Below are 18,616 nucleotides of genomic sequence, written 5' to 3' on the forward strand. Positions count from 1 at the left end.
AAATGTGGTGTGGAAATTCGGGCGTGGAAATTCGGGCTTGGTGACATGCAAAACAACAGTGTTTTAGATGTCCAGTCTGCAGGAGAAGAATTATCTTAATTCTAAAAATTGTGTAAAAAAAAAAACTGTTGATTTATCTATTTTACATAACATAAAACAAAAACAAATATCAAACTAAAAAATAAAAATGAAAAAAACATTTTATTATACTTACACTTCCATTAACAATTGGACACAACACCTCTCTTTTAGTAATCTACAAAACCTAATAAGGGATTAATTATCATTAAGTATCATATTTAAATATTATCTTATTAAATAAGGTATCAAATAAGGTATAATATTTCCAGAAATGTTATGCATTCTGTTTGCATTTTTAAGCTTTTTAAAATAAAATGCCAAATTTTTTATTCTATGCTCTTGGCGCTTATGAATTAAATTCAAAATGTGCTTAACAACTCAAAAAGTATCTCTAAAATGAAATCTTGTTTTTTATAACTCATGGATGTGACATGCATAAAACACCTAAACTGTTTTTAAATTTGGATCTTAATGAGTTAAATGTAATTTTATTCCTATTTGGGTTAATGACCTATAACTTATGTTTTGCATAATTAAACATTAATACTTTAAAACAAGAATTAATACTGTGAATTATTTAATTTATTTTTGTGTGAAATATTTCCTTAAAAGCTCTAAAAATATAAGGTAGTAGTAATTCAAACTTACTGCTCCATCTTCTCCAAAAATTTGGATACAACTGTTTCAGTAACATTTAGATAGAATCTTTTCTCCAAAAGTTTGGATACAACTGGAGAGTAACATTTAAATAGAATCTTTTTCTAATGGAAGGTGATTCCTCAGAAAGACACCCTCAAAGGTGTTCTTATTCACTACAAATATCTTTTAAAGTGTGTTTTCAGCAAGGCACCAAACCATTTAAATAATTGCTGCAATCCATTGAAAAAAAAAATTGAAAAAGGAGCAGTAAGTTTGAATTACTACCACCTTAAATTTCTAGAACTTTTAAGGAAATATTTCACGGAAAAATAAATAAATTAAAAAAATAATTCACAGTATTAATTCTTTAAAATGTTTAGTTAAGCAAAACATAAGTTATAGGTCATTACCCCAAACCCCAAATAAGGATAAAATGCTCCTCATAACTTAACCACCTAATTGATTCTAGAAGAGGACAGATAAAAGTCACATAAAGTGATTTTAGTATTTGGCAATTGATTCTAGAAGAGGACAGATAAAAGTCACATAAAGCGATTTTAGTATTTGGCAATTCAATATGGCAAAAACTTTTTTCACACAACCCAACATTTTACTTGCATTGCTTTTTGTGGAAATCACTTGGTCCTTCCACTTCCACAAAAGATTTTCAAAAAAATTCACTCATAAATCTTTTCTACATTTTGATTCAAGTAATTTTGTACCATTAATAGAGAGAGGTTTCTTTTTATTGTTGACTCCACGTGGAATATTCCAATATTCCACATTTTTGAACATTAAATTTTAAAAGCCAGTCTTTTGTCCATTTAAATGCTGCGTTTAAATCTTTTTGTAGACTAGTTTCTGTTTCTGTAGTTTCATTCAGTGATTCAAATTTATTTCCATCATTTAATTCAAAATTAAAAGGCAAGAGATCTCCTTTTTTAATAGTAAAAACATCCTGAAAATGTTTATTGAGCTGATTTACAATTTCCAGGGATTATCTTTTTCCGGATATTTCAGGAAATCCTAAGATAAAAATTTATTAAAAATGTGAATCGAAGAAGTAAAATAATGAAGATTTTTGCAGGTTATCTAAAAATATGGTTTAGTTATTGTACTCTATTAAAAGTAATTAACTTGTCTGGTTGCAGTGCAACTGACTAGTATTTTTTAATTAATTTTTAGTTATCAACTGTGAAGACAAGTTGTTGTGGTTACCCCCAGATGGCATTACACCACTGCAGTCTCTTCTGTTTGAAATTTAATGCTAATTTATGAAAAATGCTGGCAGGATGGTCATTTTTAATTTTTAAGTTTTGAGCCTGCACAGTTTCAAAAATTCATTTTTTTCTCCTATTTAAATTAAAATAAAAATAGCAAAAAGAACGTTTTGAAAAATACTAGATAAAATGATTTTAAAAAAAAAAAGGTAAAAAAAGGTCATTTTAAATGATTCTTTGAGATGACAGGAAGAGTGTGTTAATTAGATTCAAGAAATAAATTAACCTTTTTATATTTTCTATTATTATTGTTAATAACTTTCTATCAACATCAGAATTTAGTTAAAATTTCAAAGTAATTTTATGTTAATTTTATTTAGTTATTATATATAAATATTAATTTAACTATTATTTTAAATTTGATGGATATTGATACAATTAAATATTTCCATGAATGTATAAATCTTATATTATGCGCCATTTTAAAGCAAACAGTGCAGGGCTCGATTTAATGCAAAAAAATTTAATGGCGAAAAGATAAAAAATTTAAGTATAATTAGTTATTTCATTTAGACGGTTTTTCAGTTGATATTTTTATTCAATTTTTTCATTCAAATTGTTTTGCAATAAAAAGTGAAAGAAAAAAATTTGGTTTAAAAAAATTTTAAAGCTTTAAATAAAAGTTTTAAAATAAATAAATCGAATTATATTTCCTTAAGTTTAAGTATATGCTTAAATAAAAGATATTTTTTTAGAAAAAAATTGCTTTGGACAGAAATAAAACAGTTTACTTTTTTTAATTTGAATTATTTTAAAATTTAATTTTTGGTTGAATGTTTGCAATAAAATGTTTCTACTTTTAAAACTATTTTCAAGAAATAGAAAAGTAGTTAACTATTCATAATGTTTACAATTTAAATTAAACTTCCATTCTCACTTGCACTATGTTCTAAATTTGATATTGTTACTGTAGTTAGATATACGTTTAACTTTCAGAAACCATCTTCACTACCACTGTATATGACGGATGCCACTGCAATTATATTTATAATTATTTAGCATTAAAATTCTTTTAAATTTTCCAATTTTTTTTTAATTTCAAATTTCAATTGCAAAGTTATTTGAATAAAAGAATTTTAGAAGACCAAAATTCTTTTGTTTAAATAGATTTCCTTTTTAAAAAAAATTCTTAAAAAAAACTTGTGTGTTTATGAAAAGGTTTGATCTTGATATGGCTTTAAATAAAATGAAAATATAAAAAAATGGTATTGCATTTTTCATATTCTATTTGAGATTTTTTGTTAAAATAATTTTTAGTTTATATTATGTGTTTAGCTTATATTATGTGTTATTAACATATAAGATATAAAAAGAAACATTCGTATGCCTAACTTTTGCCAGTCCTTGAGTATATTAGGTAAATTTAATAGTTGAGTAACTGTAAGTTACTGTAGTAACTTAGCTGGTTGTTTTGATTTATTTTAAAGGTAAATTTACTACAATGTACTTTATCCATTCAGTAAATCAAACTAAATATAACTTTAAAATATTATTGGCTTCCACACAGAGATTTAAAGTTATTTAAATTCAAAATGCACTTTATGTTGGATAAAAATCTATGTGCAAGAGAGCAAAGATCATACTTCTAATTAATAGATAAGTTTAGTGTGACATGCTTAATGACCCCTAATAAAAAACTTAGACAAAAACATTTCTTCTAAGAACAGCCAAAAAAAATGCTAAATTAGAAGAGAAAACACTTGTTATTTAAAAAAAAAAAAAACTAATCACGAAGATATGAAAAGCAATCGCAATTCACGATTGTGACACTTAATTTAAGCCCTGCAGTGTAACTGTCATTTTATAAACCATTTTAAAGTAAACAGTGTAAGCATCATTTTATACACCATTTTAAGCATTATTACTTATTACATTAGTACTTTATAGCAATTAAGTAATGATGGCAGTTTGACTGGCTGATGCTGGCTTTTTAAATTATTTTAAAAATATTTAGGAACATCATTTAAGTGCTATTGACATCTTGAGCACATCAGGACTTTTAAATCACTTTGGAAAGTCAAAAAACTGTGATGATATTGAAATTAGCCCTGTTTTACTAAAGAAAGGCACAACAAAACTAGCATTATTTGGTCTGGGTGCTATGCGAGATGAGAGATTACATCGCACATTTATTCAAAAAAAGGTCAAGATGTTGCGACCATTAGAAGAAGAAAACTCCTGGTTTAATATGTTTGTTATTCACCAAAACAGGTTATTTCAAGTTAATTATTTAAAAAATTATTATTTAAATTATTATTTAAAAAGTTATTTATTAACATGCAATAATTGATTAGTAATATTATAAGTATTGATAAATTCAAAAAAACATTGGTTTTTATAATAATTTTTTTTTCTGTTTTAACAGATCAAAACATGGCGAAAAAAATCATATACCTGAAAACTTCCTTGATGATTTTCTTGATTTGGTAATTTGGGGCCATGAGCATGAATGTTTGATAGAACCAACATGGTCTTCATCTGCAAAAAACTTTTATGTTTCACAGCCTGGATCTAGTGTTGCAACCTCATTATCAGAAGGAGAGTCAAAACAAAAGTAACAAATTTAGAAATATGGGAATTTGAATTTGTTTATTCAGAAATTAGAAGTTTATATTAAATATTTATGTACAATTTATATTAAGTATGCTTTTAACTTTTAATTTATCTTGATTAAATAAATCTTAATACAGTAACTAAGATTCTCAATTAACTAATTATAAATTATTTAAAAAGATCAGTAAAATGGTAATCGTTGTTTATTTTTTATGCATTAATTATCTATTATTAATTTTTGATATTGTTTATGACTAAGAAGTAGTATTGTCCAAAAATTGGTGTCCTTATTATATAAATTATTTTAATTGTATAATAAAAAATTAGGCATTATACATGAAATTAGTCCATATAAGGAACAATTTGTAACAATTACTAGTAAAAATGCGAAATAACTTCATAGCAGCCGTGGTGCAGTGATCGGAGTTCTTCCTCAGAATCAAGACATCTGAGGATCAATGTCAGCTCTGACCAGATAAAGGACATAGGTAAAGAAGGAGGTGAGAACTTTATAGTTAAATTGCTCTTCTACGATGCTTTGTGATAAGACTTTTAGTTCTTTTTGGAGCACTTTACCAACTAAAAAAAAAGTCATTGTAGGTGGTTCTGGGTTGTTGTGAGAACTTACCAGTAGAAACTTTAAACTATTAGCTTAGTCTTCTGTAAAGATAAGACAACATTTTTTTGTATTTTTATCAACATCTATGATTTTAAATAAAGTTTATCTTCGCTGCAATGATTTACTGTATTACTAAAATAAACATCCCATTTATCAATTGTTTTTGATATTTAGCAGATCTTTTTTTCAATATATTTATTGACAAAGCCAATTGCAATGAGTGCCACGCTGATGCTTAAATTCAATGTTGTTTGTAATTGTTTTATAAATTGCAAAAACCTGATTAAAAACATGATACATCAGTTATTCCATTATTGTATTGTTTTCCAAACCCATAATACTTTCTTATTTTCTGTTGATTAATGAAAATTTTCAAAATATAATTTATTATTGACTTCATTAAAGACAAGTACATAAACAACCCTGAGTAAAGGAAACTTTCTATGATAAATTCATCAACTACTGGGAGAATTCTAAAGAAGTTTATTAATTTTGATTTATTTGTTTACTAATTTATTATTTATTTATTTACAAGTTTGTTATTTCTTGTTGCAATATTTTTGATTTTAATTGGATTTAAATTTAGTTTTCAAAATTAATAGCAAAGTATTTAATAGCAAAATAAATCAAAAGCGACTTATTATTTAAAGCTCCAAAAAAAGGAAGAAATTTTTAGTTGTTGTAAAATTTAAGGAAGAAATTTTCAATTGTTGATGTTTGTTGTTAACTACTTAAATAATAAAGTGTAATTGTAAATTTATTTTTGTTTGTAGTCTATTTATTGATAGCAAAATAAAAAACTTCTGTCTGCAGACTATCGCTTTAAGTATTTTTTGCACACTATCACCGTAAATATTGTTTGCACATTTTCAGGACTAAAACCATTTTTAAGACTTTTTTTATCAACACTTTCAAACATTATCATTTTTATAGTTATTATATATATTTTTAATTCTTTATGTTTTTAGATATGTTGGAGTTTTGCAAGTTTATAATAAATCTTTCAAAATGGAAAAAGTACCGTTAAAAACAGTGCGGCAGTTTTTGATGGATGATATTGTTCTTGGGGAAACATCAATTAAGCCTCATGAAGATGAACAAGTGCTCAGCTACCTTGCAGACACAGTAAATTTACATTTTTTTAATGTTTTTATTGTTTATATTTTTTATATATTGTCATTTATATATTTTATATATTGTCATTTATTCTTATAAATATTAGTTATTTTTATTATTTATTATAAAACAATCATTACAGATTAAATATCTTGATACTTTTATGCACAATATAATGTAAATGTAATGTAAAAATTATTTTTGTTTTCAAAAATTGAGAGTTCTTTTTTTCAGACTATAAATTTTTATACCTAAGCTGTCGAAAGAGAAAAATATTACTTTATATTTTAGTTTCAGACTCAAAACCTAAAAACAAGGTGTAATTTTAACAGATTGTTACATATTAAAGTTGATTTTTTTTTGTCTAGTTTAAATCTTTTAAAAGATATGAATAAGGTTAAAAAAGCAAAAATGTAGATTTAGAAGTTGTAATACAATACCACAGAAAACTTTCAAATTAATAATTAAGATCAGCTTATGCTTTTCAATTTACTTTATTTTTTAATGTCATAAATTCCAACATTAAATCATAAATTCCAATATTAAATCATAAATTCAAATATTAAATCCTAAATTCCAATATTAAATCATAAATTCAAATATTAAATTTTATTCATTCATTTTCTTTGTTTGAAGTTGCATAAAAATGCTGTTAGTCATTTCTTTGTTACTACTTGTTAAAGATTGAGTTAAAAAATTTAATATTTCAATATGATACTAGAAAAGTTTTTTTTTCAATTTATTTATTATTTATAAAGTATGAAATCTTTGGCTTCTTATTTTCTTATTAAAATTTTTTATAACCTCAGTTGAGGGCTACGACAACATTATTTTACAGAATAGTTCAAATTAGGCAAGGTATTTTGTAGATGTCTCTTAGTTCTAACAGGTTTACTTAATTCACTTACAATAATATGAAGAGAATTTAGAAGCAATCGAATGTGATTTATTCATTGTTATAGCTGAATAACTGTTTAAACCTAAAAACTTAAAGATTAAAAGCTTCATAGCAATTTAATTGGTTGGACCACCAGCCAATTAAATTGCTTCTCATTATATATTATATAAAGAATACTAATATAGTTAACAATTGAATTGTCATAATTGAGTTTATAAGAAATATTTAATCAAGATTTTAACTAACCAAAATTTTTGACTTTTAATATTTAATGTTCTACTCTCTATTTAATGCTCTATTCTCTACCTGATGGTTAGGCTTGATTGGTATACTAAACAACAAATTGCATGCTTAATATTGAAAACATGCAAAGTATATAACAATTCAGTACTTGCCATCATAAACAAGTTAATAGTATATTATTCTTTGTTTTACCGAATCCTATAACTTAGTTTTTAAATTATAAAAACATGCCTTGTTTTCACAGTTATTTTTATTCAACTTCAAGTTAACTCTTACTTAAAATATTTTCTGTTTTTGGACTCTTGGCTTTGTCTTGGGCAGACATCAACTGCATCCAGCTAAAGTCTTACCGAAATCCTCCTAGGCAAAGAGTTTAGGGGTAAGCAGAAAATTTCAGTTAATTAGTCTCACACTCTTTCTTAATCTATTAGGCTGTAGATGTAAACCAATTTTATATCATGTTCTGCTTAGGATGATAGACACTGGATCTTTTTGACTCTACATGGGTTTTTGCTTGATAGTGGCTAGTTGACTCTTTAGCAGTGACTATGAAACTTTTTCTGTTATTTCTTAATGAGGGTACAGTTTTAAAACTTATTTTAATGGTTCTGAGACCAGCTGTAAATAAGGTTTCTTGAACTGATTCCATCAAACGCTGTGCAATCATCAGGTAATTGACAGTTAATTGACAGTGGTATGTTACACAGAAACAGTGTCCCTGACAGTGATTTTGGTATTCATAGCTGAGGCCGCTTAAAGCTCTTTGTTACAACTTTAGGTTATTGCGCTAGTATGGCAACTGCAAAACTTTTTTTTTGTTATACCATGGACTATCTATGGTTGAGTAAAGTTTTCTATTAATTTAAAATATGAATAAACTATAAAAAACTAAACGAAAATTTTATTCTTTACAAATATTCGTGGTCTTCAAAGTAACATTTCTTCTGTTGAGTCTTACTTTTTGTGAAATTTACCAGACCTACTTGCTCTCTGTGAGACTAATTTAAATTCAGATTTTTTTTCCTTGGATTTTATTGTTGATAACTATTATCCTTTGATTTGTATAGGCTCCATTGATTACTCCATTGCTTGGCCTGGGCATATAATTATGTATCAATTTACTTATTTGCCTATCAATTTGAGAATTTAAATCAGTTTGAATCCTCTAACTATTCATTTATGTGCTTTTGCATACTCCTTTGCATACACCTACTTACTTCACATACTCCTTCACATACACCTTTATTCAAATACCTTTTGTTCTTTATTTTTCTCGTTATTTCCAGAGTATTCTTTTCAATTTTGTTTTCCCTCAGCTAATATTGTTGTTAATGGTGACTTTAATGCTCATCACTGAATAAACCACCAACCCTGCTGGCTCTAAAGGCTAAAATTTTTTATTTTTTTCAATCGTATACTTAGGTAACCTTGTGACTTGTGTTTTAGACAACTCTAATCACTTACTTTTTCCCCTCTGACTATTACCCAGTCTGTTTCCTATTATTAATACTACTATTATCTTAGAATCTTTAATTTACAAACTCTTAAACTTTCAAATTTTTTTTGCAACAATCAGATTTTGATCATCTTGTTTTATTGTAGACTTGTTAACTTTATAACAGAAAAGTTTTATTGTGCATTGTGCAAATGGTGTGGCTATTACTTTTGACATATCAATGGCTTTCAATAATGTCTGGAATACTCGTCTTCCCCATAAACTCATTTCATATAGCTTACCTGAGAATGTTTTTAAAGTTATTGATTCATTGCATTTCTAAGTTATTGAATAATTGCGCTCTATTAAAATTGTTCTTGATGGATAACACTCTCCTTCATTTCCAGTAACAGTGTTCTTGTTATCTTTTCTGGTCTGTGTTTTTTATATTTATAATCTTTCTGATAATCTTTCTCTAAACTCTCTATTAGCTGATGACAACATTTTATACCAGCCTTGATCAAAAATTAGGCTTTGAACTGGTTGTATATGGTAAATTTTAACCCATACAAATTTGGTTTACTGCCAATAATCATTGCAATTTTTTCTTACTTTGCATTCCATTCTCTACCTCTATTTCTCCATTCTTCTACCTTTTTATTTGACTTTGTAAAAAATACTGTCATATTTGGATTGGTTCTTTTGATGAGGCCCTCTCTCTTTTTTATACAAGGCTCAATAATGTATTGTAAATGATGTTAGACCTGTTTTAACCGCCAAACTTGGGTTCCTGTCTCATCTTCATATGGTTAGATCTCTTTATCTATTTTGCAAATACTACTGAGATGGCTGCTCAAGCAAGCTATCATTACTTTTTTCATTAGCCACAACAACCTTACATGATTCATCAGTCAGCTAAGTTGCATGTGTTAACTGTAACTATTGCTGTAACAGTTTTTATGTTCTAAAAAATTGTATTTATCTAGTTGTTTTTTTTTCTCAATGCTTTGGATTTTTAGCCTTCTGTCAACTGTTATCTTGCTCTTTAAATCTATTCTACTGTTTACTTTGTAGTTGCTGTTAGGAATAGAAGCTAGTGTGGGAGGCTTATAGAGTATAGCCTCACTAAAATAAAGTTTGTACTCGTAGTTTCAATGTGTAGCTTCACTAAAATAACATTTGTGCTTGTAGTTTCAATGTGTAGCTTCACTAAAATAACATTTATGCTTGTAGTTTCAATGTATAGCCTCACTAAAATAACATTTGTGCTTGAAGTTTCAATGTATAGCCTCACTAAAATAACATTTGTACTTGGAGTTTCAATGTATAGCTTCACTAAAGTAATATTTGTGCTTGTAGTTTTAATGTATAGCTTCACTAAAATAACATTTATACTTTAAGCTAATGGTAGTTAAATTAAAATAAGGTTGCTACAACCAATAGCATTTTATCAATAAGCAATGTTTAACAGCTAGCATTTTATCAATAAGCAATGTTTAACAGCAATCTTTTTAAGATTTATAGTTTAAAAGTATTAAATGAATATTTTACATTTAAGTTGTCATATTAAGTTGTTGATCTAAACATATATGAAAACAGACAATTCTGTTGAGGTTGGAAATAATGTCAAACTTTTGACTTCTTTCAATTTCAAAGTTAATAAATTTAAAATTATTTTAATTGATGATTTTTTATTGTTATGGAAGAAACAATAAAACTCAAAAGAAAAAAGTTAATTTGGAGGAACTTTTTTTTTTTACTAGAATGAAAAAAGGGGTATACTTTTATATACTTCTTTATTCATGAAAAATAAATGTAACTTGAATAATTTTACCTTATTTTTTATTTGTATTTTTCAATGTGTTTGAATTTCATGGTTTTGCGCTTTCTATGTTTCTTGGTTTGATTTTTTTGTAATTATTTGTTCATAGATACATAAATGTTTATCATAAAGAAAAAATAAAGTCTAAACTTTCTCACTTAACTAAAAGTGTATTTTGTACATTTCTCAACTAAATTGTAAAAATTTGATTCACTAATTTTACTTCTAATATATATTGTTGCCAATGTTGCACATTTTACTATTAAAAAAATAGTCACAACTTATACCTTACTTTAGAAGTAACTCAATTGTTGTTACGTTTTCATTTACAACACAGTTACATTATTTTACTTTTTTAAATAATGCTGTCACTTTTGCTTGTGTTTGGAGCTTTTAACTTATAGCTTTTAGTGTAATTTGATAGTATAAATACTTTTAAAATATAGTTGCATTTCGTTCGTTATATTATTGTATACTCTTATTGTGTTTTATATACAATTATGTTACATGCTAGATAAAAAACATCCCAAACAACCAACTTTTGAATTTTTATAGGTTGAATCAATGATAAAAGAAGCAGAAGAAACACACACAAAACATCCCAAACAACCAACTTTGCCTCTTATCAGAATCAAGGTTGTGTATTGTTTTTTTTTATTTTTTTATTTTTTTTATAGAAAATAAAAAATTTATATTTTTCTCCATTTGATGGAGATAAAAAGTTAGCAAGAGAAAAATCTAAAATAAAATATTTAATTAAAACTTAAGGTAAAGATGTCTTCAAATAAAACCTAAAAAATTTATTAAGTTTTTTACTTTTATATTTTTTATATTTAGGTAGAATATAGTGGCGGCTATAATATTATAAATCCTCATCGGTTCGGTCAACAATTTGTCGGAAAAGTTGCAAACAACAAAGATATTTTACTTTTTTACAGGAAAAAAAATAATCTAAATAAAGGTAGTTAAATTTAAAGTTATTTGATATTCATTTTATTAATAATGAAATTGATAACCAAAAAAAACTTTATAAATATATTTATAAATTATAAATTCATAATTGCATTTCAAAATAATATTAACTGTAAATATTTAAGTATTAACAGTGTTAAATTGTATAATCAGCTAATTTTAATATCTAATTCAACAACAAGAGGTAATAGTATGAAACGTTCAGTAAAAAAATCTGAAATAAATCTGTTTTGAATCAATTAATAATTCAATTGGAATAACCAAATAAAATAGTAACTTTGACTTGAACAGTTGACTGAATATAAAATTTAGGACAAAAATGACAATTTTTTGTTTGATGTTAAATTATGTTCTGTGTGCCAAACACTACACAGTAAAAATTAGTTTAAGTCATATATATAATATAAATACTTCCACAGTAAAGTAATTTCTAATTCCAAATTATTTTTTTTTTCAATATTGATCATAAACACTATATAGTCAAAAAATATCTTTAGGTACGATACATACTTTGAATGACTTTTGGATACTATGGATTTCCAATAATTATTACATTTTATATTGTTATAATTATATAATTGTTAGTAGATATGAAACTCCTGTGGGTAATTAGGCATATTTGTTAATATAAAGTGTATGTATTTATCATACATAAAGGCTATTTACATTCTTATAAAAAGAAAAACTCAATATTTTAATAGATAGCACAAATCTTCAGACTAAAAAAGCTCAACTGTTGTTGTATGTAACATAGCAAAACTTTTATTGATTTTCTAATTTCAAACATTTTCAGAGAGGTTAAATGTGACATAAAGAAAATTCACAATTTTTAAATTTATGTTTATTTCAATTTGAAAACCAATATTTTAAAATTTTTTTATATCTTTTCTAATTTTATCGAGCTGTAGACCAGATTTTTTACGCATTACTATTAAACCATCGTTGCAATAAAGGCCTAAATCTTTTATATTGATTATTTTAAATAAATCTAAAATATAGTCCAACAAATTCACAAATTTCTGCTCCGTCATAACTGTCCATTGTTACATCAAAGCAGTGATGTATGTTTTTCTTTTTCCAAGTTTCCTTATTAAAATAAAGTAAGGTTTTTCTACAATGTTTTATTATACGAATTGTTTCATCAGGAATAACTGAGTAGCTTTTTGCAAATTCAATTCTTTTATCTAAAATATCTGCAGTTATTGAGGAGTAAAAATCATTAATGTCAAATTGAATAAATATACAGTCATTTTTATTTTCGATTATGGAGAATCAATTTATAACATCAGTTAAAATTGGTTCTAACTTTAACTAATATAATAAATTGGTTCTCCAACTTATAACAGTTGAAGTTAATAAATAAGCATTTAAAGCTAACTTTAAATGCTTATTTGGATATTCAAGTAATATTTATAAGACTTCACAAATGGAATATTTGTGATGGTCATAAAACCACCCTGCTTTTTGTATCTTGTATTTTTTTGATTAGAACCTGATTCTTGTTGATACCTCCTCAAATTTTTAGGAAAATTGTCTAGATGTTCATGTTTTAATTGTAAAAAGAGGTCTTCTGTAAATTCAATATAATTTTTAATCATAAAAAAGGGAGGAGTGGTATATGGTTAACTTTCATTGGTCTTGGTCAACTAACAAATATTTCAAATAATTTTAAGATGGATCACATGTCTTACTCTAATTTTACTGTGTACTTGTGTGTTCCCATATTAATAATGCAGAAAAAATGTTTGAACATAAATTATTTAACAGATTGTGTGTTTAAATAAGTAGAAATATAATCAACAACAAAATTTGAAAAAATGTAGTAACATAAACTGCATTTAATGTTAAAAATTTTATACATGTGTATATTTTTAAAAGTAGTTATACATTTTCCATATTATTGAGACTAAACTTTAAAATACACAAATAGTATTATATTTTGATAATAGTTTTATTCGGCATAAGATGTCTTGAATTTTATAACAGAAGATTCAATATCATTATTTATTTTTTTATTTTAAAGCTTCAAACTTTCTTAAACATACTTTATTGGAAATAAATTTTCCTTGATCAATGAAAGACTTTAAAAGTTTTCAGTTAGAGACTAGTTAAATAACAATTTTTAAAAATTATGACTATTTAAAATAGTGTATACAACTCAGGTACTAAAACTAAATTTTCTATAATTGCGTTTGGACCCTCTTCAAGGTATAAAGCTCTTGGAATAAGAAGTTACATATTTATAATCAGTCGTCCTTGATTTTGATTTTCCAGCTTCTGAATATTTATTGTAATGATAATCAAGGGAACCAATGTTCATCATAGTGTTCATCTACAGCATTATCAAAGTCAGGTTGCTTGCTAATTTTATTATAAAGATTTGGATTTTCTTGAGTAACTTTTTTTTGGTTTAAACCTTTAAAAAGGGCAAAAAACTCATTGTTTGTCCAGAAGTAATTTTTTTTTGAGGTAATACTTTTAGACATTTGTTGATGATGAGATATTTAACAATTGACATTCTTTATTTATTTATGTTCTGGATCATGTTTTCAATAAGCTGCTTGATAAGTTTTTAAAGTTCTTAAAAATGTATTAGTATTGGAAAAAAAAATTTTCTGAGCTTTGCTTAAAGAATTTTTATTCAATTTATTAAAACTTATTGAAATCAAGAGTTTCAACAAACTCCTTAAGGAATTGTGATAAAAAGCAATTTTTTCCTTGTTGACAATTGTAACTTTAAAAAATCTATATTTAAATTATTTTAAACCCTTTGGGAAATTTCATGTTTTCGTGTAATGTTTTTTTCCAGGATAACATGAAAAACTTGTTCATGAAAACCATTGTTAAAAAAGGGTTCATTTTGTAAACAACAAAAGCGTTAAGAAAAACTATTAGAACTTTGGTAAAAATTACGTGCTTGCATTAAACAAATTTGAAATTAAAATCTCTATCATTAATTTTAAATTAATTGTGAAAACTTAATTGTAAATGTAAAGGTTTAATATTTTTGCGCATGTTATATAAAATAATTTATTTTTTAATAAAACTTCAAAATAAAAATAACTATTTGATGTCAAGTTTAATTTACATTATATGAAAAAAATGTTTGTCTAACATAAAAGTTGAACATGCCGGCTTTATTTTCACAGTAAAATGATTCAGATTATGTATGAAAGAAATTAAATGATGAAATTGCAAGAAATTAAAATAATTAAAATAAAGTAACTTTGTAATTAATAATATTTTTTTAATTAACTTTCATTTGTCTTCTTCAATACACATTTGTTAAAGGTTCAAGCATAAGTGATTTAAAATTATCAACTTTTGCAATTTTTGCCATAAAATATGCCCCACACAAACACAGATGTGTATATATATATATATATATATATATATATATATATATATATATATATATATATATATATATATATATATATATATATATATATATATATATATATAAATTATGTCAGTGTATTCTACAAATAGAGTGCTCAATGTTCTTAAAGAACAGAGCAATAATAAATTAGTATTATCTAACTTTAATCTTCAACATAATGTTTCTCCATCAGTAGGTTCATCAGGAAGAATATCTAAACATCAAAAAGTTCAAATTATAGAAAAAATTATTTTACAGGAAGTTGGGAATTGTTATATTTAATTATGTAATAACTGTAGTGTTTTGCAACCAGGAAGTTTCATCAATTACATTAGATAATTAAAAAATCATGAAAAGAATTCTTTAGAATTAGGATAATTTTAGACTGGTCATTTGTTTTATAATTTTTTTAAAAGAAACTTATTTTCATGTCTGCATTTAGAAATTAATTCAGATTTTTTATTCAGTAAATTTTCTTGATCTAAATGAGTAATAATTTCAAATTTTTCTTGTAAATATTGTATATATTTTTTGGAAATGTTTATTATAGGTAGGCACAGTTTTTAGAATAGACCAGCTTTATTTAAAATTAAAATTTTTTTTCTTTTAGTTGCCAAATATATTTTGATAGCATAGTCTCTTTTGAGTATTTTCTATGTTTAAAAGATTGTTTGTGGTTGACATAACATTTTTTCCATTTGTCCTCGGTTAAGCCAATATATTGTTTATCAGGGTTGTTTTGCGAGAAAACATTTGTAAATAATATTTTTGTGCGTTAGTAAATAATATTTTTTGATAATGCATTTGTAAATAATATTTTTTGATAAGCATATAAGCATTTGCCATTTATAGGGCAGTCAATTTTTTGCTTGCAGTTACAATTTTCAGTATTTTTTTCTTTGGGAAATTCATTTTTATTAATCAATGCAAAATTATGGCCTTTTATAATTCTTTCAATATTATTTGTACAGCTGTAGCTTACCTTAATAGTGTTTCTGTTTAAAATTTTGTGCAATTTATTAGAGGGAGGGAAATGCATATTATAAAAACGCTTTTCCAATATTTGTTGAAACATTTTTGCTGTATGGAGGGTTGAACCAAATTATATTTTTATTTTGCTTTTTTGCAATTTTTGTTTCAAACTTTAGCTCGAAATTTTTAAATCCATTTTTTTTAAGAGCATCTTCATACACGCATTTGGAAGAGTTAAAAATATTTTCATTAGAAAAGTTTTGATTTAGTCTATTGTTAATTGAAATAGGAATTTGTTTAAAGATTTGAGGGGGATGATTTGAATTTATATTAATATACGATAATTCATCATTAGGTTTGTTATAAAGCCTATAAGAATTTTCCAAGAGGTTAAATGTGACATCAAGAAAATTCACAATTTTTAAATTAATGTTAGTTTCAATTTGGAAGCCAATATTTTTGAAAATTTGTATAATATTTTTTCTGATTTTGTCAAGTTGAGGCCCTGATTTTTTTTGCATTATAATTAAACCATCATTGCAATACAAGTCTAATTTGTTAAAATGAACTATTTTAGCTAGGGAATTTAAAATATATAAGTCTACAAATTCGCAAATTTCTGCTCCGTCGTAACTTCCCATTGTTCCATCAAAGCACTTGTGCATGGTTTTTTTCTTCCACGTCTTGTTATTAAGATAGAGTTATATTTTTCTGCAATGTTTAATTGGACGAATAGTGTCGCCTGTAGTTTCAGTGTGGATTTTTCCAAATTCTATTGTTTTATCTTAAATTTCGGCTGTAATTGAGGGGTAAAAATCGTTAATATCAAATTGTATAAATGTGCATTCATTTTTATTAGTAATTTTAGAAAACCAATTATAACATCTTCCACTGTTTTTTTCCACTGTTGCAAATTTAATTTTTTTCAAATAATATTTATTTCATCTAATTTAATTTTACTAATGTCCCCTTTCACTTTTTGAAGGTACTAGTAGCCTACAAGGGAGTTAATATTGAAAATTTGGTTTGTGATCCTTTAGTGTGATAAACGCTAGCACTGGTGCAACTGATTCAATTCTAGCTTCTAAATTAATTGTTTTAGCAATGTTTTAGGCTTCTAAATTAATTGAATTTTCTATGTTTTTCGGGGCTTTTGCTTAATTATTAGAAAAATTATCGTACAGTAATTTATAGTGATTATCTGGGGCAATTTGGTATATGTTGTTTGTTTTATCAGCAAAAACTAAAATATTAGGGTTTGATTTTATATTATTAATGTCTAATTTGAGTTCCTTTTGGAAATCATTGTTAATATTTCGAAATTTTATTGTTTTAATCAAGTGTAATAAATCGTTTTCAAAGTTTTCTAGTTTGGGAATAAATGCGTTTTTTGTTTTGAATCCAAAATTTTCTTTTTGGTTATTTTCTATTTTAGGATTCCTATTGTTTATGTATATATGTGTATATGTATGTATGTATGTATGTATGTATGTATGTATGTATGTATGTATGTATATATGTATGTATGTATGTATAGATAGATAGATAAATTTAGAATGCAAATCAAAATATTTGAAAATATATGCAAATGTTGTTTTAGAGCGCAATGAAAAGAATTCAAAACCTGATTTTGACATCAATTTTTCTCAGGCAAACTCTATTAAGATGGAAGATCTGATCAATGAATATTTGAATGCAGTTGATGAGGTATGTGTTTTCATTCAGTAATTCCATTTTTTTTTTTTTTTAACATCTTTGCTTTCAACAAGGCTGCAAACAACCACTATTAGAGCTGGAAGTTACCGAAAGAGAAAAGTTTGTAGAGCAAGATAGGGATTGACAGACGATCTTAAAGATTGTAAATTATATGAATCAGGAAAGCAAAATGAAGGAAGTGAATTCCAAAGAGCTGATGTTTGAGGAAATGAACTAGACAATTAAGACTTTTTGGAGCACTTGGGAACAGTCACAGTAAAAGGATGAGGCTTAATTGAATGATGAATAACACGATAATGAATTTTAGTAGATGGCACAAGAGATGCTAGCTCTTTAGAGCAGTGCCCATTAAAGTATTTTTAGAAAAGAAAAAGAGAAGCAACATTATGACGATGTGATAATAGTTGGAAGTTGGCTGCAAGAGCAGGTCCAACTATGTTTACAATGTGTTTTTGCACCTTGTCTTAAAGAGTAAGAGCATTGTTGGGAGATCAACCCTAGAGATAAAGTATAGAATCTGGAGTAAGAAAGTGTTGAGCATGATAAAGAGATGCAACTTTAGCAGATGCTAATTTTGCAATAGATTTGATATATGGTTTCTAAGAAAGTTCGGAAGTAAGAGTTAATCCTTGAGATAAAGGGTACATTACCATTCATAAATATAGGAAGATCTAAGTTATTGCGATGACGATTGGCTGAAAAAAATTGGGTTTTATCTGATTTAAAGTTCACCAGCCACTGTGAGCCCTTTGCTGTAGCAGAAGTGAGATCCTTTTCAAGTTCCCACCTCCAAGCAATCAGAGAGTGCTTTTTATCAAGACAACAATAAATGGTAGTATCATCATCAAACAATGCCACCTTAGGTGTGAGAATATCTGGAAGATTGTT

General features: G+C 25.8%; 1 protein-coding gene across 1 annotated transcript in view; it reads left to right on the top strand.

Moving 5' to 3' along the window:
• Positions 1–18,616, top strand: part of LOC100215233 (double-strand break repair protein MRE11) — a 66,092-nt gene that overhangs the window by 12,066 nt on the left and 35,410 nt on the right. Inside the window, exons 6-11 of the mRNA XM_065787813.1 lie at positions 3,955–4,211; positions 4,366–4,554; positions 6,141–6,297; positions 11,242–11,322; positions 11,524–11,647; positions 17,613–17,719. Coding sequence (XP_065643885.1) covers positions 3,955–4,211; positions 4,366–4,554; positions 6,141–6,297; positions 11,242–11,322; positions 11,524–11,647; positions 17,613–17,719 — 915 coding nt within the window. The remainder of the gene's footprint in view (positions 1–3,954; positions 4,212–4,365; positions 4,555–6,140; positions 6,298–11,241; positions 11,323–11,523; positions 11,648–17,612; positions 17,720–18,616) is intronic.

Source organism: Hydra vulgaris, chromosome 01, assembly GCF_038396675.1.
Source record: "Hydra vulgaris chromosome 01, alternate assembly HydraT2T_AEP".
Classification (NCBI taxonomy): Eukaryota; Metazoa; Cnidaria; class Hydrozoa; order Anthoathecata; family Hydridae; genus Hydra; species Hydra vulgaris.